The sequence below is a fragment of the Ruditapes philippinarum genome, unplaced genomic scaffold (assembly GCF_026571515.1).
Source record: "Ruditapes philippinarum isolate M1 unplaced genomic scaffold, ASM2657151v2 ctg95_1_1_1_1, whole genome shotgun sequence".
In the NCBI taxonomy this organism is placed as follows: Eukaryota; Metazoa; Mollusca; class Bivalvia; order Venerida; family Veneridae; genus Ruditapes; species Ruditapes philippinarum.
Genome location: NW_026858117.1, coordinates 671345 through 696959, shown reverse-complemented (window position 1 = coordinate 696959; position 25615 = coordinate 671345). Strand labels below are relative to the sequence as shown.

Genomic DNA, 25615 nt, shown 5'->3' with positions numbered 1-25615 from the left:
GTGATCTCTAGAAAGCATAAATCACACCAAAATTGTAAGAAAATTGCAGACTTGGTTTGATTGAGTCTGTATATGAGGGATAATGAAAAATGCAACCTCCCTCACGCCCCCAGCACCTGAGCTTGAGCTAATGGTACTCAAATTTCAATACTTTAAAAGTGCTGGAAGTCTCATGTTGGAAAAAATTGAAACTATTGTTGTAAAGTGGTTATTCATCTCTACATAGGACTGCTCTGTGCAGAGGTTGCAGTATGTAATCCTCTAAAGTTAATATGTTATTTCAAATTATAATTTCCAAATGCTAAAATTAGTCATTCCAATATTAAGTGACTGGTCATGAAGAGAGCTGGGAACCTGTACTGCTGATTTTAAACTGTCATCAACACCTAAACCACTCAATGGCTTAATCAGAATGCCTTCAAATCATATTCATTATTTATGAATTTATTTACAATTTTTTGAATCAATCTACAATTGTGCTATATCAAAACATCATATTAATATATATAATCATTTATAAAATAATTATATATAGAATCCGAAAATTTATCTCTTTAATATTGTCTTATTAAGTGAGACTGTATAAAATCTAGAATTTGTTACAACATTCAATACATGTGATATTGTCACATTTATCATGTATTTCCCTCCACTAACAGCTGCTCCTTACAATTAACACAGAACATGGCAATAAATATGCAAGAGTGTAAATCATTCTACATTCTATCTAAACTCTTCACTTTAAAGACTTCCAGAGAATTTTAAAAAAAAAAAGGTATGAATAACACAGCAAAATAAATTAATTTATAAACTCTGATAATATTTAAGCTAAAATTTCACAACATTTTTATCTTAATCAATTATATCTCCATGAATATCATCTAACTTTGCCATTTAAGTTTCTCCGATTCCTTAACATATTTTTTTTCATTCAATAACATCTAAATCATCAGTTTTTCTCAAGAAATTAATTACAGCACGATGATTACAATGGTATACACAAGACTTTTTATCCACACAGTAAATCACATTTATTTCAATTATTTCCATCAAAAGACTTTTGTAATCTTTCATGTCCCCATGTGGTATTAAAGCATAAATATTTCATGTACAACTGACAACAGGCTTCAACTACTGTATGATATTGACAAAGTAATGTACTGTGTTGTTTCACGCTGATTGTTCCTATACTAATTCCAATACAACATGACAGTATATAGTATTCCTGTTTTATGGCAACAGAGGGACACAACTGCCTGAGTCAATTTGTAGAGTCAATTCACCAGATAGAATATTTATTGCTGTCACAGGTTTCATTTTGTCAAAATTTGCATAAGTATCCTGGACACCTAAACACAAAATTTATGAAACAGATTAGTCCTGTATTGAATAATCTCAATACCGTAATTAACTAAATTGATAGCATGAAATATGCACTTCCAATGACAGCCTAAACAAACACCTTGCAGCTCCCTGCTGAATGTGTGTGCATCATAATTGATTTAAGCTTTAAAAAATACAAATAATTTTTGTAGTTCTTGTATAAATCCATCTTTCACATATTTAAAACAAATAGTAATATACAACACAGCATTTCTGATAAAGAACACAAGATACTGACAGGCATATACTGTTAGAAGATTGGAAAACTAAAATTATTAAATGTATACATTTGTACAATCATATAAAACATGATCTTAAATGTTTAACATAATGTACATTAAACTCAGGTGAGCAATTCAGTAATCTTAAGTATATCAAGATATCATGAAACAACAAGTGACAATCTTTCTTTGGAAATTCTAGAAAATATTTTCTTCCTGCATCTTGTTTTATGTTACATTTTTTTTTCAAATTGAAAGATAAATAAACAGATGCCTTCATTAATTACAGATTTTCAAATTAATGATCTTGATAAGGAGGAAATATTTGTATGATAAAGTACATCATTAAGAATAATCTACCTTACATAATTATTATACACAGGTTCAAATCTGGCAAATCAAAAATTGTAAATTTGTTCAATGCTTAAAGACCAGATATGACATAATATTTTATTGAGCTAATCTTCCTTTATATTATAATGTACCCGGTAACTATAATGTAATAATTTTATGTACTAACTATCTATGGTTGAAATTTGTAAATTTTGTTGAGCATTTCATGCCATGTTTAACATTTCTGCTGGAAGTTCAGGTGATAATATATAGCCCTTTAATGTGCTTAACTTTAACATATTATGATATACCTGTAATATTTTATATAACTTTTCTCATGTTAACAAATTTGATGTGTTCTTTTTTTTTCCCTAATCTGATATTGTATAATATAAAATTTCTATGCATTAATCCACTATAAATGTAAAATTACACAAATACTGTCTCTTTAACACTATTTCCACGGAATAACTCCAGACTACATTGTGAAGTAAGCTTCAAATCCTTCTGTGACCGGACATGAAAATGTCATTTTGTAGAGGGAAGCAATTTTCTCCATCATACACATACTACAAACAATAACTCAGCCACTTGTTAATAAACAGTTATATGGTTTCTCCCAATATGCTGTCTTTCTATCCGAACTGTCATATGAAAAATGCTTATTTGAAACAAAGCATATTAATATCCTATAAATAAACCTTTCGTCTATATATTTCATCACACTAACACCAGCTAGATTGTTCCATCTCACAAAATAATGAGTTCTATCAGAATAACAGCACAGTAAACCTGTAATTGTGTCCACAAATAACATCACCATTATTGTTCTTTTAGCCATTGTTAGCAAGCTAAAGCAATGTAATAGCAGTTGCATTGCTTGTTTATTACAAGAGTCTTAATGAATCAACCATTTTCATACAATAGCCAACATTTACAACCAATCATTCTGATACCTAAAAAAATTCTAACTGCAATAAAATTCTGATTGTAATGTAATTCATCTCTTTTAAGTTTTCAGCTTTTTCCCCACCTTTAATACTAGATTTTATAAAACAACTCAGCCAATGAGGTGTTAATTTATTCATCTTATCTGGGTGTGGGTGGGGGCACCAAGGATCATAACTGTTTTTGTTTATGTCCCCCCACATCCTCCGTCCCCCATCCATAAGGGTGGCATATGTATTTTTGAAATGTTTATTATTGACAAAATCTAAGTTATGCCAAACAATGTTAACATGTAATTTTATATTTAGCAAAATTCTTTCTAGTACAATTTCTTTCTTGTTTATTTTCATTTAAATGTTTTAGACATTATGCATAATAAAGAGTCTTTCAAAAAACTTAAAAATTGAACAAATGCCTGGTCACCATTGCAAATTCATATTTTTGCGAAAATGTTCAGGAGACACAAGGAAAAACATTATGATTTCCTTCAACTACATAATGCAAACATTCACAACCACAAGAAGAATAATCTTGTATGAAAAAATGCTTCCTCAGTAAAAAAGGAACTGTCTGTATTAAGTTTATCTAATTATTGTCTAGTAATATGAGATTGTAATTAAGGTAGTGTCACAGACAGATGTCATCGCCACAAGTCTATCTAATATAATACCTCAAACTAGCACTCACAAACTCATTGTGCAGGCAGTCCTTAATTCTAGTTTTCCTAGACAATAATATAATTAACACATTGGAGTACATGTATTTCATTGTTGATTTATTTTGGTAGGTCAGTTACTTATAGTCAGTCATATTCAAGATTTAACGGGTAATCAAGAATAAACAGATATTGTAAAATTAATACATGTACAAAGGGTATTTTGAATTGGGAATGGGCCTTATTTCGGCCCTAATGATGATAGGTTGAAAATGCCCTGATGGCCCTCATGAATATGGTATAGCACAAGCAGGGACATTACTCTTTAAAACAAAGATCATATAAAGAAAGGCAGTACTTGTTAGCAATTTGTTCAAACACATTGTAATCATCATGAAAAAGATCTTTGATGTTTCAGTAAAACCTATTTTACTAAAGCATAATTTATGTGTATATAGCGCTAGGTTACATAATGTGTGTAGTGTCAAACTGAAATACCAAGTTTACAGTCAAGGGTATGGTATATAATACATTTTGCAAAATATTCCTTTTACTTTATAATCTAAGGTCAACTCCTGCATAAAGAAAAAGTAGGACATACTCAACCTTCCAGGTGGTGTAAGCCACAATGTCCAATCTGTTTATCATTATTCAATGCACACCATAGCGAGCCACATAATACTAAATAATATCACATATATTTTTTCTCTACATACAATTAGCTTGCTAAATGTATGCTCTATTATTACTTTACCATTCAACAACTAGTCTATTCAATTTAATCTTCTTTACAGCCAATGCATTGATCTTCAATGAGACAAAGAACACACTTTTATTCAACATCAACTGAACAGTAAATTTGGACAAACAAGAGGGCCATGATGGCCCTGAGGTCGCTCACCTGTATATAGACCCCCCACCCCCAGGCCAATTTTTACCCAAGGGCTTTTATTTGTTTATTTGAACAGACTTGGTAGACACCCATAAGAAGATGTTTCATGCTAAACATCTAAGTTCTAGCTCATTGGCTTTTTTAAAAGAAGATTTTTAAAGTTTTTACTATACACATATAGTTAAAAACAATGTCACCCCTGGGGCAGGGACAGTTTTGACCCCCGGGCTTTTATTTTAACAAACTTTGTAGATATTTACTTAAAGATGTTTCATGCTTAATATCTAAACTCTAGCTATTTGGGTTTTTCCAAAGAAGATTTTTAAGTTTTTGCTATATACACATATAAGGAAAATCAATGACCCCCCCCCCCGGGCGGGGCCAGTTTTGACCCCAGGGCTTTCATTTGAACATACTTGGTAGACACCCATTAGAACATGTTTCATGCTAAATATCTTAGCTCTAGCTCTTTGAGTTCTTTAAAAGAAGATTTTTTAAGTTTTTACTATATGCATATAGGGAAAATCAATGACCCCCTGGGGCGGGGCCAATTTTGACCCCAGGGCTTTTATTTGAACAAACTTGGTAGACACTCACTAGAAGATGTTTCATGCTAAATATCTTAGCTCTAGCTCTTATGGTTCTTTAAAAGAAGATTTTTTAAGTTTTTACTATATGCATATAGGGAAAATCAATGACCCCCTGGGGCGGGGCCAATTTTGACCCCAGGGCTTTTATTTGAACAAACTTGGTAGACACTCACTAGAAGATGTTTCATGCCAAATATCTTAGCTCTAGCTCTTATGGTTCTTTAAAAGAAGATTTTTTAAGTTTTTACTATATGCATATAGGGAAAATCAATGACCCCCCGGGGCGGGGCCAATTTTGACCCCAGGGCTTTAATTTGAACAAACTTGGTAGACACTCACTAGAAGATGTTTCATGCTTAATATCTTAGCTCTAGCTCTTTGGGTTCTTTAAAAGAAGATTTTTTAAGTTTTTACTATATGCATATAGGGAAAATCAATGACCCCCTGGGTCGGGGCCAATTTTGACCCCAGGGCTTTTATTTGAACAAACTTGGTAGACATTCACTAGAAGATGTTTCATGCCAAATATCTAAGCTTTAGCTCTTACGGTTCTTTAAAAGAAGATTTTTTAAGTTTTTACTATATGCATATAGGGAAAATCAATGACCCCCAGGGGAGGGGCCAATTTTGACCCCAGGGCTTTTATTTGAACAAACTTGGTAGACACTCACTAGAAGATGTTTCATGCCAAATATCTAAGCTCTAGCTCTTATGGTTTTTTAAAAGAAGATATTTAAAGTTTTTTCTTTTGGTTGCCATGGCAACCAGAGTTCTGCATGGAATTAAATTCTTCAAACAATTTTTAAAGGTGACTACCAAAGGAACATTCCTGTGAAGTTTGGATGAAATTGGCTCAGTGGTTTATGAGGAGATGTCATTTAAAGCAAAAGTTTACGGACGGACGGACGGACGACGGACGGACGCCGGACGAAAAGCGATCACAAAAGCTCACCCTGTCACTTTGTGACAGGTGAGCTAAAAATACATTGTGAAATTGCTTTCCAAAAGTATTTTTTAATTTAACAGAAAAACTAGGAGATATTATTACTCTTATTAGATTCTACAGAATCTTAAGAAAATTCTAAAATCCGAAGTTTCTTCGATTTTTAGCGCACTGCTCTGTGTCATTCATAAAATGCCAGATTATACAGATCTGATTTAATAACTGCAGCTATCTGACAATTAAGTTACAAAACTATCCAGATATTATTTTGATTGGAGCTAAAATATTGAAAAAATCTGGAACAATTTCTAAAACTGTCTTAACTTGGGCACATTATATAACGTGATATGATGGAAATGAGGAGTGTTTAAATATGAATGTATCTTAGCATGTAAAATTCATTCTTCATCTAAGGTTTTACTGAATTTAATTTTTTGTTCCATCAAAGTGTTCATGAGTCCAACAGATATACAAAGTTACAGTCTCCAGATCCAATCTTTGAAAGTATTTGTATATTGTGAGGACAATGGATTATTGCAAAACCAAGGTGTTTGCATTGATCAAGTTTTTTTTACATGAAAGGTAATTTTTAGCTTTGCAAAGAGAACAAGGGTCAATTTGGTCAGGTGAATACTCAGGATGGCGGAAAACAGCAACCTTTTTCTGCTTCAAATAAACTCAAAAGAATTGGTGACATACTACCTTTGTTTACTTTATGATAATAAACAGTTACAGACTAAGCATTGGTAATTCATGAAAAAGGTGTTTTAATAATATTTTAATTTTTACACTCAATCAGCCAAATTTAAGGTAGGCAAATATAGGCAAATATAATTTTTATCAAAGCAAACATGTCAGAGGACCATTTATATTAGATGTTACAGTGTAAGTCTACCAATCTATTTTTGTTGAAAAAAGAGAAATTATTAAAGGCTCTGGAGCATTAATATGAGCCAATAATATTTATCATTTGGTAAAATGTCAGCTAATTGCAATATATTCTTGTACACAAAGATGTTCCACAGTAAATGAAGCAAATATGATTATAACTTTCACAGAAGACCATTGCTGACCCAGTGTATGATGAACAATAGACTCTTAAGCATTATGGTTACCTCATTGCCTTCAATCAACAAAACACTATTATAACTATATTCGAGATATTTCTATCCCCCAAACCTTTCTTGCCCTCCTTTCTAAATATGAAATCCCTCTTCTTACCACACCTCTTCAGTTTCTATTGACCTTGTCCTCCCACAGACTTAAACCATAGTCATGATAGACTGCTAGTTATGATCTCAAAACATCATAAATACAAACAATATTCTCTGTTTACATCAATCAAACAAACCTCTTTATATAAGCATATAAAACAGATTTATTTCATCAAGTTAAAGCTCTCTAAAATCTAAATTCCTAGATAAAACAATGACACATGATCAAGATTTTAACAACTGACTTCCTGCATCATAGTTAATGCAAAACTTCAAAATGCTAGCATGTGTGAAATCATAAATTGCAGTGCACTAGAATTCTGCAAGATTTTTGCCCCATTTTAAACAATTTATAGATAACACTTAAAGAGATTATGATTGCAGATAAATGAGAGAGGAATTATACTGCCCGCATCCCTCTGATATGGTATGGTATAGTAATCTCATCTGTCACAGTGTAAACCTACACCATTCTGTACCTGTCTCAATAGGCATCAATAAATAAATTTCTCATCCTGGCTTTTGAAATATGAGAATAAATGGACATTTTTTAACGTGGTGAAATTTTAGCTCTAAAATTAATAAACAAGTGATTGAACAAGCTTTATTTTACTGTTTTTTTTCCCAAAAATATCACACATATCATTGTTGTTTTCATTGATCATTTATCACTACAAAATCTACACTATTCATTCTTTTACCTGTACCTGTGATCACTGTAAGTAGTAATACCAATCTACTTCCTGTGATCGCAGAAAATGATACAGTTGAATTGTATAAGCTTGCAATATATGATACAGTAATTGGAAGTAAAAGGTGCCTTTTGTCACATAACTCATACAGGCTTGATGTAAATGATACAGTGATTCTGTTGATTACAACAGAACAACATTAAGTACTGCATCACCATTTGCAATGTTTTAGACATTTTAGTGACCAAAATTAGACCTATATTCGCCTATAAGGCAATTGTTTTATATTCCTACCTTCTGTTAAATTTTCCCTCAAAATCTTTTTAGTTTTTTAATTTATGATATAATTCTAACAAAGAGGTAAATTTTCCTATAATTTTCCTGACAAAACTAATAAAGCGAAACATGTATTGATATTTGAAATTGTTTGCTTTTGATCTATTTGTCCTATAATCATTAAGAAATATCAAGAAAATGCTACAATATCTGAATCCTCAGCTAACCTTTAAGATTTGTCTGAAATTAAAGTTAGTAGACACGTTTTATTACATTTTTAACAATTCTGTCATTGTGAAAAACCATTAATACTGATTTCTACAGTTTCCCCACAATGCTTGACATTGTAGATATAACAATACGTGAAGTTAATAAAAACAGAAAATATATACAGAAAAACTTCCACTCTAATCAATTTATTTCATTTCCAATGACTCTCAACAAGTTCTTTAATTCGCTTTCTTGAACAAGTATGTCTGTGAACAAAATTACTTTACAATGTGTACAAGTTAGGTAAACATAACTTAATGAAAACTTCCCCCCAAACAAATCAATATGGCAACAATAAAGAAATTATGACTGTAGGGAAGCCTGTATTGTAATAATTGGCATTTAAAGTGCTTGCTGTCAGTAGAGTGAAAAATTAGTTAGGATTAAAAAACAAGAGCTGTCACAGGAGACAGCGAAGCTCGACTAATAAAATACTGGACACAGTAAGGAGGACAAAACTATGAAAGAAAAATCAATTATGTATAATTATGTATTAAGTTATAGTAAAAAAATAATATTTGTTAACATAAATTCCAAGATCAAGGGGGATAATTCTAGAAATAGTCATGCTAGAGTTATGGACCTTGTCACACAACATTTGTGTAATGTTAAGAAATATATATTTGAAGTTTGAAGTAGATACCTTAAAAAGAAAAGAAGTTATTATATTTCTTAAAGAAAGTCCTAAGTACAAAGAGAAATAAATCTGTAAATATTGCATCAAGAGTTATGAACAATGTCACATAAAATGTAATTGTTGATAAGGAATAAGTATTTGAAATTTGAGGTAGATACCTTTAAAAATAAAAAAGTTATAATAAAAAATAACATTTTTCTAGTAAAAATATCTAAGTTTATGGGGAGATAATTCTTGCAATATTGGTGCTAGAGTTATGAACCTTGTCACATAAGATGTGGATGATGATAACGTAAACATATTTGAAGTATGAAGTTGATCCCTTTAGAAATAAATAAATAACAGTAAAAAAAATATCTTTTATGGAAAATTCTAAGTTCAAAGGGAGATAAATCTGAGAATATTGGTGCTAGAGTTATGAACCTTGTCACATAAGATGGGGATGATGATAACGTAAATACATTTGAAGTATGAGGTTGATCCCTTAAGAAATAAAGAAGAAACAGTAAGAAATAGTACTTTTTGAGGAAAATTCTAAGTTCAAGGGGAGATAAATCTGAAACTATTGGTGCTAGAGTTATGAACCTTGTCACATAAGATGGGGATGATGATAAGGTACATATATTTGAAGTATGAGGTTGATCCCTTAAGAAATAAGGAAGTAACAGTAAAAAATAGTATTTTTTAAGGAAAATTCTAAGTTAAAGGGGAGATAAATCTGAAAATATTGGTGCTAGAGTTATGAACCTTGTCACATATGATGTGGTTGATGATAAGGAACATATATTTGAAGTTTGAAGTTGATACCTTAAGAAATGACAAAGTTATAGTGAAAAATATTTTACTGCACCAAAACTTTAATCTAAAATCTGGACGCGGACGCCGACGCCGGGACGAGTAGGACAGCTCTCCATATACTTCGTATAGTCGAGCTAACGAAAGGTATACATGGTATCAAATTACCTTTTTGAGGCTTTCAGTCATATCTGAATAAATTTTCTGAGGTAAAAACTTGTACATACAATTACTTAAACAAGTTGATCATTTTAGCACTGTTATTACTATCATTGTCCAAATATATTTCAATCATTTCAAAAACCATTACTAACAATAAATTAGTTATGTAGTTATGTTTATATCATTTCTTTGTAAATATATGGTATAAATATCTTAGATATCTACAGAAGTTGAGTCTTTCGTCTCATAATTAAGCATGAACCGAATAACACAAGCTGACTGGGCTACATCAACACTTATGTACATGTAAATGTATCAGTTAATCAAAAAATTTCTTCTTCTTCCTCTTCTTCATAAAAAAATTCAAATACATTTCATGGAATATTTCAACAAAAGTACATAGTTTGAAGAACATGTATCAGCATGGAGTTTGGTAAAATTTTATGGCCATTGGTTTTATATTGGCATCATAGGCAAGTTACTATCACAGCTAGCATTGTAAAATATCATAATATTATAAACTTACAGCATTTTTGACGTCCGCTGCAAGCCGGGCAGCATATCTAGCTATTAGTCTGTGTTCATCATCTGTAGACTGTGATCTGATCCCAATGCTCTGTTTTCCAGGACTGAAATATATATAAACACATTAACATAATTTGAAATTAAATAATTTGGCATTGATGATCAAAGTGATTTTAAGGTCAAGGTCAGTTTACATTAATCAACATTTCAATTAGGTCATAAGTGTTCTTTTTTCCAAGAATGTAAAAAAAAATTGCCTATAATTAACAAAGTTATATAACCAATTTTTGTAAAATTTGATAATTTGACATTGAAGGCCAAGTTCAAATAAAGGTCATGGTCAATTTCAGGTTCAGTTTCTAATATGCACCAGGGCACTTTGTGACAATGTAACTGTGAAAGTCTGGTTGAAATCTATTGAGAAATGTAAAAGAAGTTACTCCCACAAGAAATTGTCTATGACCAAAGCCCATCCACCAACCCAACTGCTGACATTCACCCATCATATAATTTCAAAAAACAAGTCTTTTGCAGTAAGCCCTGGACCATTACATTTATTCTTGTTGGGCATATGTTGCCTACTGGTTACAGTTGTTGTCTTCAAATCACTTGCCTATCACCAAAATGGGTTTAAATCCTGTCAGGGACTTCAGTTTATTTCATATGAGGAAGCCATCCAGCTAGCTTAAATAATGTTTATGGTTCTACTCAGGTGCCTGTTCAAACATTAAAGGGTACCTCAAGTCTTCCTCCACCAGTAAAACTGGAAAGTCACCATTTAAACTTTACAGTGTGTGTGTGATTTAAATCAAACACCACAAAAAAAACATGGCCATATTAAGAAAACCATACAGCTTTGGAGTTTAGTAATGACAAAGCCTTTTATTTCTTTAAAACAGAACACTATACATCAGCAGATGTTGGAAAACTGGCGATAAAAGCCAGTAGGGTATAAACAAACCTTCTGTGAATCAGTGGACTACTGCCTATGGAGCTGAGATCTGGGGATACATCACGGAAACCATTCCGTACAGTGCTAGGTGTTGCCGGTCTGAAGTCAGAAATATATCAATTAATATATCATAAATATTAATCTATAGATATATGCCAGATAGCTTATTGCATATAAAATAAAAACTGAGGTAAAACAATAATCATACACAAAATGTAAAGAATTATTTGCTTCCAATGAGAAAATATTAAAATGAATATGAAATAAAGTAAAAATATATAACATCAATATGACAATATAATATTATTATAATATTATGATGAATCTGATTTTGCTGTATTTATTACTATATTTCTGCTGTGTGACTTAAATGACTAGTAAGGCCTATTTTTACATATTTTGACCTCATTTTGGTAATTTATGTGGAATGCAAGTTTCATTTGCAATGTGTAAATTAATCTTTTTTTTTGTTCTCTTTACACAATAATTTACTTTTAAATAGATTTTCAGACTTTTCATGAAAATAAGTTTAAATGTTCTTTTAAAAAGATTTTCAAAATTTTCATGAAAATTAGCACCAACTGGAGGCACACTGCTTAAAATATAATTATATATGTACTAGTAAAGGATAAATATTAGTTAGCAAATCTGACAAAATTGGCCAAATAGAAGTCATTAATGGATTTAATACCTTAACAGTAAGCTGGCACCTGTCTAATAGCCAAGAATTTTTTTTTTCATCACTTAGCAACATAATAAAACTTCTATACAAAACCATTAAAATTCAAAATAATACAATGTCTACAAAAAAGTAATTTACCTAATAAATTTCAAAATCCCTTAGCAACATAATAACACATTAATAAAACCATTGAAACTCAAGATAACATATGAGCTTTTAAATCACCAAAACAAAAAATGCTTATTAAATTTCTAATATCAGTATTAAATAACAACATATTTTCATAATTTCAAGAAAAATTATACCATTGAATTTTTTTAGTTCACGGTATATTTATGAATTCTGTTAAATCACATTTTTTACATGAGTTATGACATGAGAAATACAGTCCTGTACTACTACATGTAATTCTAAGGCTTATGAAATGTATAAAATTGTTTCCAACTTAGGACCCTCAATAAAATTTGCTACAATTCCACAGCATACTGATTTTTTGGCATTTTTCTAAGTATGGTCAACTTAATACCACAAGCTCCTGTTTTGCAAAATATCTGCTTAATAGCCTTTAAAATATGAATTCAAACCTATTAAAACATTATGTGTTCCTACTGTTGCATATTTATATTAATACAATTTTATTGAAAACTCATGTAATGATTAATCTTTGTTAATTTGTATTACTAAATTATTTTCAGGATTTGAACATTATTTGCTAACATTTAAAGAATTTTAGCCAGCCTGTTCCATAAAAATCTATTCCATATTTTCAATGATTTTCATGACTAATTTTCTATCCTTTTCCCATCATCCCTAAGGACAACATGTGGATCAGCTGTTCAGCTGTTGAGACTAATAAAAACTTAACTCCTTTTCTACATTTCTAAAGAAAAAAAATACAATACCTAATTTAAGAGAAAGAAATGAGAAAATCTGGACATGTTTTTGCAAAAATGCCACTTTTGATGAATTGTAATTAAATTAATTGCCTCTAGACTAAGATAAAGGATCTTAAAAAACAAATTTTAACAGTTTCCTTGAAAGATTTTAAAACAGTGACTTAGGTTTTTAAAATATCTAATTAAATAAATTCAACTTTCATTTAGTAAATAAAGTGTCAACACCAAATTTCTGTCATATATTTATAATTACTTAGTCTTTAAACTGACTTGTATAGAGTGAGCTACCTTAGATATAAAGCACGTTAGACAATGTTTTGTCGTGTCTTGTCATTCTGTCATGTCAGACAGACAAAGATTTCCATATTCATGAAACATCAATCCTGTCTTAAGTTCAACTTGGAATATTCTTAGTCTTTTATTCAAATATATTACACAGGATACCTTCAATATGAACCAAAGTTAGCTGGCGAAAGATATCTGTATTCCCTATAATAACAGACACACCATATTATAGAAGAAAACATCATTTATAATAACATTTGTATGTTTTCTCATATTGACTGGAGAGGACAAGAACATTGATCAGAAATGTGAACAAGTTAATTATTTAGTTCTGGTTATATGAAAACCTTGACAGGAACTATCCATGTGACCAGTACACAACAAGTTCACCCAGTGCATCTTAAGATAAGGGACATGAGATTTAACACCCAAAGTAAGGTTATGATAGAAATTATAAAGAAAATTAATTTTTGTAAAAAGACATATTATTATAGTCTGTCCCATCAAATTTGAACATTCCATTTTTTATTTAATATAATAGTAAAATCATTTAAATTAATGTCATGTTAACCCTGACGTCAATATCTCTAGGCATGTTTTTCATTTTTTTCAAAAAGTCAGTAATATGGTCAAAATTATATTTTTCCCGTTGACTTACGTTGTAACCTGACGTGACGTCCATTTCAAAATGGCGGCGCCCATACAGACGTCATTTAGGGTTTGTCTCACAATTACCATGAAATGTACACGGTAATTATAAAAAATTATTATTATTATTTACTTACTGATGAATAGCTAAATGTTATCATTAAAATGAAAATGACAACAAAGTTGGTGTCAAAAAGGCAATTTTACTAGCAAACCATTATTTAAAATAATCAAAATCATTTGAAGTGAAAATATCAGTAAGCTTTATATATTCTAACACACAAAGATTTAATTAATTACCATGATATACTGTCGTATTTTATATTTTTTAAGAGAAAAAGAACATTAGATAGCTTTTCAATCAAGCGCGTATCTTGAATACCGCAACGCGTCGTAGGGGAGCGGGAACACTAGCTAGAAGACTATAAAAAATGGTTCTTCGCTAATTAATGTTTAATTTACATAATTCTGTAGTTGTCTGAATTCTGTCCATAAGTGTGTATCACGTCTATTCAAAAATAAATAAATTGACCAGGTTCGAAGGGATAAAAAAATATGGTACCCTTCTTATTTCGGCTGCGATATCACGATTGCGCTAAAACTTTCCGTAGGTTTCAACTTTCACAAGAAATTGCCAACAAATACGACATTATCATGCAAATCTTTAAAAAATATAAAGAAAGGAAAACTGATTCACTTTATGTTCAGCATTGGTTTGCTTGTTACCACAGTATCTTCTTTAACTCATCTTTAACTAACTCCCTCGCTAACGAGAGAACACAGACTTGCGTTCGAGGAAAATGTAAATTATAAGAACATAATATTATGCTTTCTAGTTTAAGCAATCAAACGTAGGCATATACACTTTAAGCTCGTAAATACAGATTTAACTCCCCGTCTCACAATTCAACAAAATGTCCAGAAATACCGGCGGTGATTTGATATTATTAAGAGTAAGTTTCAATAAGCGACAATAAGTGTTTTATTTGTAGACTCAAAGTGTTACATATAATTATTTTGTTAATTTGAAGGGTAGGTCGAGTCAAAGAGAAACATCGAGTGACGTTCTCAATAATTTTAGCCTTCCTAAAATTTGAAAATATTTGTAGACTCAAAGTGTTACATATAATTATTTTGTTAATATGAAGGGTAGGTCGAGTCAAAGAGAAACACCAAGTGACGTTCTCAATAAAATGTAAATTATAAGAACATAATATTATGCTTTCTAGTTTAAGCAATCAAACGTAGGCATATTATACACTTTAAGCTCGTAAATACAGATTTAACTCCCCGTCTCACAATTCAACAAAATGTCCAGAAATACCGGCGGTGATTTGATATTATTAAGAGTAAGTTTCAATAAGCGACAATAAGTGTTTTATTTGTAGACTCAAAGTGTTACATATAATTATTTTGTTAATTTGAAGGGTAGGTCGAGTCAAAGAGAAACATCGAGTGACGTTCTCAATAATTTTAGCCTTTCTACAATTTGAAAATATTTGTAGACTCAAAGTGTTACATATAATTATTTTGTTAATATGAAGGGTAGGTCGAGTCAAAGAGAAACACCAAGTGACGTTCTCAATAAAATGTAAATTATAAGAACATAATATTATGTTTTCTAGTTTAAGCAATCAAACGTAGGCATATTATACACTTTAAGCTCGTAAATACAGATTTAACTCCCCGTCTCACAATTCAACAAAATGTCCAGAAATACCGGCGGTGATTTGATATTATTAAGAGTAAGTTTCAATAAGCGACAATAAGTGTTTTATTTGTAGACTCAAAGTGTTACATATAATTATTTTGTTAATTTGAAGGGTAGGTCGAGTCAAAGAGAAACATCGAGTGACGTTCTCAATAATTTTAGCCTTTCTACAATTTGAAAATATTCAGTGAAAAAACAATAGATCTAGCATATTTTTCGCGGGAGAAAAAATACCGCGTATTGTATATTTTGAAGCTAAAAGAGTAGGAGTTACAGAAGTCTTGAATAACGAGATCATATGTAGGTGAATCATTTCTGATAAATATGTAAAATAGTTTAAAAACATAAAATTAAAACGAATGTTATATGTAACTAATGAAAGAAGTATATATTGTACTGTTGTAGATTCATGTCATTAAGTGTGTTTAAAATTATTTTTAAATGTTATCAAAAGTTTTATATTATTAATATATGAATTGAAGGTTAAGTTGCAAAATCTGGGTATACAAAAATTATTTTAAATGCCATCAAGACAAATTTATCTCAACGCTTAAAGGTTACATATGCCTAACCGCCCCCTATCAATGCCGCAACTGAAATCATCCATAAAAAGCGCGAGGCATTTTTGTTAAGTCATAATTATATTTCGTAAATTGTTGTTGACGTAATAAAGTTATTTTTCCAGGAATCCATAAGCATTGTGATGTTGACACCTAAAATTGATGGGCCGTTCTTGAATTATGGATTTGGAACATGCTGAATTATGATGTGTTTCATTTACATATTTCATTTGCTTAAACCCAGATAAAGCTACAAATTGAACAATGTTTTAATAATGAGACGGATTACCAGTTTAAAAAATCTGGATCATCAAAAGTGTAGGAGTCATGCCATTCAGGATTTTTGAAGTAAAAAATGGGATCTACGGAACTGGATAGAAACTGGCAATGAAGGAATCTTCAGAATGCGAATTTGTCTTGACGTTTATAAAGTTCATAGGGATTCTATTCAGCTTAAAATTAAGTGCAATTTCTAGATCAACTCCATATGACTCGGTTTTCTTGTTGTTTATTTTTCATTTTTTAAAGTTTTCCATCATGCATTGCAACTAAACTGTTACATCTTGTAGATCCAGCTTTGTAAAATAATCATGAAACAACCCCGAGAACCTCATGTATATTTTAGAAACATGACACGTGCTTTCTCCCGTTCATCTTCAAATGAAGAGTACTTCGGCAATGGCTATGGAAAATAAACAACAGAGATTTACCATAGAGAAATCAAAATTTGCTTTCACATGAAAAGTAGACACTTTAGAGTAAAATCCTGAAAAATCTCGAGGGTGACTTTTTTAGTTTACAAAAACGTTTTATTTTTTTATTCAACGTCGTTTTGTTAATTCATATCAGGCAAAAGTTCATTTCCATTTTTAATGGGACAGACTATAGTAGGTTTTTCTTTGACAGGTTTAAATCTGCTGTAACACTGTCTGTGAAAAGATCTGCTTAGTACTCAACAGACTAATCATTAACCAGACCGACAGAGCAAATTACATTATTTTATACAAAATATCTCATACTTTTTTGTATGACCTCTTCCATCTATATATAAACTTGAGCTTGAAAAATATATCTGACTGTTGACTATAAAAAACAAGCGCTGCCAGGAGCTAAGGATACCATGTTTAACATTACTCATTGCTGGATAATAAAACAAGAGTCTAGATAATCTAGGAATTCAAAAAGGGAAAGATGTCAACCAAGTATGTTTTTCTAAGTTCAACAGTTACAGGCATTGAAAGTAAAACCTATAAGTATATTAAAGACAAACATGGAGTTTAAATTCAATACCTTCAATAGTTTTGTAAATTGATCATGCGTGCATGTCTTTAACCAATAAATTTACAAAGGGCTTTAAATTAGTAAATCACAAGGCTACAGTTAGTGATTTGGAATTGTGATTTCAAACACTTGACATTATGAGCCGCGTCATGACAAAACCAACATAATGCGTTTGCGACCAGCACGGATCCAGACCAGGCTGCGCATTCGCGCAGTCTGATCAGGATCCATGCTGTTCGCTATCAGTTTCTCTACTTGTAATTGGGTTTGTAAGATAATAAGATGTACATGAGATTGCATTTAAAAAGTCCAAAGTGTTTTGCTGATATACGGACATCAACACTGATGTACAAGTGAGTTGAAGCATAGCCCCATTAATTCTTTAAATAGTCAAACTCAACATGTTAACTGTACAATTTAAACTTGTTTTAACAACATTCCGAACAAGATAAAAGGAACAACAGGAATTTTATTAGCTTGAACACACTGAAAGATTTTTTTGGGGTGTTAATGAATATTAATAACAATGGCTATCATAAGACAACCATAAAATCAAATAGGTCACAAACTGTTATGTATAATTAGTATATATATTCAGGTAACCAGATATTAATGAACAGAAAGGCTAGTAAAGGTAATTTCAGGGTAATATATAAACATATAGCCTTACTTTGATGCATCTACATTATCTTCCTATGAAAAAATATCATAACTTTATAGAAATTTAGGCAGAAAATATTGAAAATTAAAATCACCCTTGAACATATGGAATTGCATAGAATTAAATGACAAAATTACAAATGTAGTCATATGATTGGTGCTTGGTGCTTTACTTACTCCTATATGTACAATATTAATTTTTTGTTGTTGTTTTTTGTTTTTTTTTGTTTTACGGCACACCAACACAATTTAGGTCATACTGTGCCAAAACAGGAAAAATGATTTTGGATAACCTTGGGTGTTACAAACTTAAAGCAACACCATGGGTCAAAACCACCTCACCTGCTGGAGCTAAGATGCATACACTCCAGAAATTTGAACCCATTTAGTGGCCTCTTAAATTCACATAAGGATAAACATTGGCTGCAATTCTTATGCTAGGCAACCAACCCCTCAGCCACGAGGAAACTATTGAATAAATAAAGTTTAAACTGATACAAGTCTATCATTAACCTTATAACCTTATTTACTTCAAAAATACAGATACAGCTCTATTACAATGACCATATCTAATAGTGAAAATAACCGATCATACAACTGAAGCAGATGTATTATTTGATGTTAACCCTTTCGTTGCCAGAGGGTTATTGTTTTATTGATCACCTATTTGCCAGAGGGTTTCCTAAGAAAATTACTATATTATTAATTAATATAATTATTATTATTTGTTATTAGTATTATAATAATTATATATGTTTCCAAATCTGTGAGTATAATAATAATTATTGTCGATGGTATAATTTTCTTTATATTTATTATTATTTTTATTATTATTATTATTAATTTTTATTACTATTACTATTATTATTATTATTAATTTATTACTTTTACTATTATTATTATAGAAACGGCTAAAGCCGTCCATATGGCAAATACGCCGAAAATAACAGGGACGGCATAAGCCATCCCTATGGCAGTGAAATGGTTAAACTTACAACCAATATTGAAGTATAAACCATCAAAATAATGTATGATTAACCTTTCATGCAATTGATTAACTGAAGATTTACAATTACTAAAATATCAAAACAACATTTATATATATCACTAATAACTACAGCATATTAACTATTTGAACTTTAGGACAAAATATAATACACTAATTCTCTAATATACAAGTATATTCTAACATGGTTAGACCTTATTAAAAAAAACAAAAAAAACATTTCAGGTCTATTAAACTTATTATCTAACAAACACATGCAAATTATAAAATAAAACAATACTCAAATAATCTCTGTCCAAATCAACATTTTAAGAGGCTGCATTGTACTTTTTACAAATGAATTCTCCCCACCACCCTCCACGCTCAACCACCACCATTTCTTTGGATTATTCTGGATATGAATATTTGTAACAAAAATAGTGTAACGAAGGCAATTTACCACTCATATGAGTCATATTGCTTTAAATAAATGCCATATTCTGTGTGTCTCCAACAAGTTACCATGGCAACAAGTATAATGTAACATTGACAAAAACTTAAATCTTATGGAAAATATACCTGCTAGATTTCCTAACAATTAGTCCCATTGATTGATATTTGTTTGTAAAATTCTTGATATTCAACAGATGGGATAGATCATTGATGAAAATAATAACCAATTAATCTCTACAAGCCAATTACAAGAAATCAGTTCCCGATTAAAGTTGAGAAGATACTTTAATATAACAATACAAAACATATCTGTTAAAGTTTCCAACATTCATGTTACATCTAACTCATGCTCTTCACCTTTATTATTAGGCAAAACTATATATCTTTCATTCTTCAACTCTTTATGTTTAACTGACCCTGTAAAAGTTCTTGCATAGCAATGCTGGAATACCAAATACAACTTATCGTGTAAGGAACCAATAGAAAGAAGAAGACCTTAGTAACAAATTATACAAATATTTTATAATTAGCAAGCCCTTACCCTTTTTTCTCTCTTATAATTATTAATCACTAATGTCACATTTATAGAACTATTCACAAATATGGCAGAAAATATGTAGAAAGACAGGTAGTTGAACTGTTTGTAAAAATTGCAGAAAGGTATTCCTAGGAATATGCAGCTTATTTTTCTCACTCTGTGACACCAAGATGTTTGTTTGTTTGTTTGATTAGGTTTTACGTCACACTGACACAGTATGGGTCATATGGCGACATTCCAGCTTTACTGTGGAGGAAGACCTCAGGTGCACGTCCGTTCATTATTTCAGGTATGAACGGGCACCGGAGTAGAATCACCAACTGGATAGCTTCCTCACATGAAAGAATCCAAAGTCCTTGTGGGTGACACCAAGATACAACATTAGCAGTGACAAACAGGTCACATATAAAAGTATATATGCTGCCTCTTGTATAGAAGGTATTATTTCTCACTGAACTAAATTTATTCTGTAAAAGACACCTCAACCAAACATTGCAAAGTTCTCAATTTTCTATATTTATTTATACTTCATATTTACCTTTATAGATATCTTTATGGAACAGGAGTAGATTTTATATCATCCTAGTCTAATATAACAACATTTTTTAATCTACTTTATGAACAGTATCATTTTGTTCTGTGTACAATACCAGCAAAACAAACAAGAACTTTTACAGAGTGAGGTATTGTTGATTTGGTCAAAAACATGCTATAAAGGAGAACATACATGACTAACAATGGAAGGCACTCATCCGAAGGTTCTCGACTGGAAAAACAAAGCAGTACTACAATAGTAAATTATAAAGTAAAAAAGTGACAGTTTTTGTTTACCCATGTTACAACAGTGATCATTTTCGTATAATGTATTTACACACAATTCCTTTGCCTAATTTTTTTTTTACATATTCAGTATTTAAGCACATTTCTTTTACCTCCTTTTTTATATCAGTGAAGTATTACTTTATCTTTATGTTAGGTAAAAAAGAAATAACAACCAAATGATAAAACTGCCTTTCTCTCTTTCAAAAGAATCTTTTTTTTTTTTATTGTTTATGCATATTTTGTAAAGGCTTACTTAATTCATACTTTAAATGATAAAATATGTCTTATCCTATTTAAAAATTAACTTCATTTAACCACAAAGATGACTTTTTTATAAAAACATTTTTATTCACAGAAATATTTGCTGTTAAATTATCATGGTCAAGATATATATTATACATGTTTATGATAGATCACTGGTAACAAAAGGTAACATATAGTAACAGTGCAGATATACATGTACATTATATGTACACTATGTCATAGCCTATAACTGCAATGTAAAATCTAATGAATCCTATTTAAAGTGCATGAAAAGTTCAAACTTCTAATGTGTAAGAAACAATACTGTGAATTTCTAAAAAAAAAAAGTATAGAAATAATATAAGTGATAACTGTAAATTGAAGGTAATGGTAAACTGGAGAATGTGGCAAGTAAAGTAAATACATTTCACAGTTTACAAAACTTCTCATTTTATGTCCAAAGAATTAATACTGGAATAATTTTCAAAGGAATTATTAATGAACATTTATTGTCCAGATACTATGCATGAGCATTAAGTTTGAATTTTATCAAAAACTTACACTGATCAGCAATGTATCAATTTTGGAAAATAAAGTTGCCATATAAATTGGTCTTTAACTACTATATCTCATTTTTGTGAAATTTAAATCAGCCAAATATCAATACATCAGTTATCAAAGAAACATTGTTCAAACTCTTCTATATAAATAAATTTAAATACAGTCGACTCTCGTTATCTCGAAGTCATTGGGACTGTCCAAAAGATATCGAGATAACGAAATGTCGAGATAAACATATTAGGGTAAGAACAAAGCGAGACTGATTTTTACAAAAGACATGTGCATACCTTATGTCAAATAAACTATAATATCCCTATGTCTTGTTTTCATAGGCCTAGTCAATATTTAACAAAGATACATTGGCGGATGTTTACCAGCGGACATACGGGTGTCTGTGATAAAAACACATAATGAGGTTTACTCAGTTTTACACCAATATAGTGAATCGGATATCGGATATGGTTGATTCGGATATCCTCCCGGGTTATTTATCGGGTCTTTCTCGAGATTGTTCGACCGCTGATTGATTTGGTGGTGATGTTGTGAAACAATATTGCAACGAAAGCGTTTCTATACTTTCACTATTTCATTTAAATTTAAAGTCATAATGAATTGATACAGTGTTCGAATATTTAAAAAAAGAATGTAAAATTCACTCATTTTGGACATAAGTCAATCAACACGCTAAATAGATTAACTTTTATAAAAACAGCTTAACTTGTTACAAACATAATCGTCATTATGACACGCGCTATTAGCAATTATCGTCTAGATTGTGTTTTTCACAGGTCTGAAGGGAACAGACGAAAGAAAACTATTCGTCGAGATAAACAAAGGATAATAGTGTGAAAATAACTGTTGGGGCTGAAATTTTACATCGAGATACTGAAAATATCGAAATAGAAATATCAAGATAAACAAATATTTCCAATATAGATAAAGAAGGAAGAAAATCGGGACTTTAAAAATTTCATCGAGATAACGAAATATCGAGAAAAGCGATGTCGAGATAACGATAGTTGACTGTACAGAATATTGTAAAATGCAAACAAAAGTGAAAATATGAATTCCAAAATCAACTTTTTTTAAGTGCTATGCTAGAAAAACTTGAATATTTTTTAGGAAATAAATACAAAAGTGAAGACCCTAAGACTAAATACATGTAAATAAAGATAATCTATTGTCTAAAGCTATCCTAATTATTCATAATTTTAGATCTAAGGCAAAGAAACTAAAAAAAAAATCTTTGAAAGTTGTACATGAATTACCTCCCTTGCCATGTAGGCATATAAATTACATATTGTGGAATAAATTTTCTGAGATGCTACTTACACTATATATGACAGGTCAACTGTTTTTTCAGGTAGTTCAGGGAAACTCGGAGGTTTCTCATCCAGTGATTTACTCGGAACACAGTGGAATGACTTCTTTATGGAATGACCTATTTGCTTTGCCGGAGATTTCTGAAACATTGGTAAATTATCTAAATTATACAAGTTATTGTACTTGTCAAAACTGAACACAGAATTTTTCATTTAATTTTCAGGAACATACTCTTCTTGTCAGTAATACTTTAATGGGATTGCACTGAGGTTTTTTAATATGATGAGACTGGAAATAAGTTTTCGAGATTAATGTTCAATTTGATGTAGGTCTGGACCGATAATTTGTGTTCAAAATTTCAGATCGTTCGCTCACTCCATTTTTCCAGAGTGAAATTCTAATTGTGAAAAATGACCAAAATTCATTTAAGAAATTCAAATTTTATGTTTACAGATGTAAGAACTGGGATGAAAAAATTACATAGGAGAGATATTCTTTCATCTGGTGGTCATGACTATGGTTGCCAGAGGTGCGTCCACGCCAAAAACAGTCCTGGCACAGCTGGTAATTGTGACAGCGCTGACATCTGTACCGGAAACCCATAAATGACTCCCTGTGGCAGCCATCACATTGTACAGGGTGAAACACTGAAATTATACAGTAACAATAAAATGAAAAAAAAAAACAAAACCTAAATTATCGGAAATAGTAAATGCACTTTGTACCTCTAGGCCATGCTTGCCCTGCACTGCATGTTTAACTATACAATGTACCGTGGAAAGCATTCTTATTCTGTTTCAATTTTTTTTTGCTTTGAATTATTCAGGTAAAGCCTATGAGACCAGTTGTAGAAAGATTCAAAACCTTCTTATCCACTTTTTTTTTGAAAAAACAAAACAACAACACTAGATCATTCATGCCTTGTAAGGGAATTAAAAATTCAGGTAAACCCATGATTATTTAAATAATGCCTGGTATGAAAACATGCAAGCTAGATCAATTGGTAAGGCAATGTTAACACACAGGGGATTTATCATGTGAAGATCAAAGCTGTATTTTGATTCAATCTATTCAGTAGTAATCTTATAACATCAGCATCCCCACATTTTGTACCTGTATTGTCTTAATAAAATGCTGACTTCACAAATATCTACAAATTTCCCTATAAAAGTATTTCTCTGCCTTACAGAGAAATTTTCATTCATATAATTAGTTGACGAATCCAGGCCATACATAAAATCATATTCTTAGTAAAACAAAATAGAATTTGTTGTGCACAGTACAGCCAAGAAATGTTGTTGAATTTTTATTATTAATCTTCTCTGCGGTAATTACAGCAGACCTAAAAGATTCCATTTTTGTATCTATAATACAGTTCTTATTAGAATAAAAGGCACGTTAATGATAGGTAGTTGCTTCCCTTGTGTTTAACTTTGCCATTCAACATGTCAATAAATGTTGTCAACAAACAGCTTGCTTTACTGAGATTTTACTTCTCAGTGAAATAAACATCTGTGCCATTAGCAAAAACAAGAGCCACCGCCGGGCGGGGGCAACGCTCGACTTTTTACTTTTTCTAAATGCAAACATAGAAAGGTTTGAACATATGTTGATGTTTCCTTTTTATAAATTTAGTTGGTCTGTCTTGTCACATTAGTTTTGTTTATATATTTTGTATATATATGAATAGAAACATTAAGCATATTTCTAAAAATAGCAACAGTACGCAATTTCTAAAAATAGCAACAATGACGCAATTTCTAAAAATAGCAACAATGACGCAATTTCTAAAAATAGCAACAATGACGCAATTTCTAAAAATAGAAAAAATGACGCAATTTCTAAAAATAGAAAAAATGACGCAATTTCTAAAAATAGAAACAATGACGCAAATTCTAAAAATAGAAAAAAAAATGACGCAATTTCTAAAAATAGAAAAAATGACGCAATTTCTAAAAATAGAAAAAAATGACGCAATTTCTAAAAATAGCAACAATGACACAAATAGAAAAACATGACGCAATTTCTAAAAATAGAAAAAATGACGCAATTTCTAAAAATAGAAACAATGACGCAATTTCTAAAAATAGAACAAAAATGACGCAATTTCTAAAAATAGAAAAAAATGACGCAATTTCTAAAAATAGCAACAATGACGCAATTTCTAAAAATAGAAAAAAATGACGCAAATTCTAAAAATAGCAACAATGACGCAATTTCTAAAAATAGAAAAAATGACGCAATTTCTAAAAATAGAAAAACATGACGCAATTTCTAAAAATAGAAAAAAAATGAAGCAATTTCTAAAAATAGAAAAACATGACGCAATTTCTAAAAATAGAAAAAAAATGAAGCAATTTCTAAAAATAGAAAAAAATGACGCAATTTCTAAAAATAGAACAAAAAATGACGCAATTTCTAAAAATAGCAACAATGACGCAATTTCTAAAAATAGAAAAAAATGACGCAAATTCTAAAA

The 25615-nt window shown here is 30.6% G+C and overlaps 1 protein-coding gene across 4 annotated transcripts in view; it reads right to left on the bottom strand.

Annotated features, from left to right (window-relative positions):
• Window positions 1–25615, bottom strand: part of LOC132752164 (dystrobrevin beta-like) — an 87377-nt gene that overhangs the window by 21460 nt on the left and 40302 nt on the right. For 3 of the 4 annotated variants that reach the window (XM_060742457.1, XM_060742458.1, XM_060742455.1), the window contains 5 exons: window positions 23617–23783; window positions 23146–23276; window positions 20915–20953; window positions 11498–11587; window positions 10538–10640 (listed from right to left, as the gene is read on the bottom strand). In XM_060742457.1, the coding sequence (XP_060598440.1) occupies window positions 10538–10640; window positions 11498–11587; window positions 20915–20953; window positions 23146–23276; window positions 23617–23783 (530 nt within the window). The remainder of the gene's footprint in view (window positions 1–10537; window positions 10641–11497; window positions 11588–20914; window positions 20954–23145; window positions 23277–23616; window positions 23784–25615) is intronic. The other variant, XM_060742456.1, reaches the window with a different exon arrangement.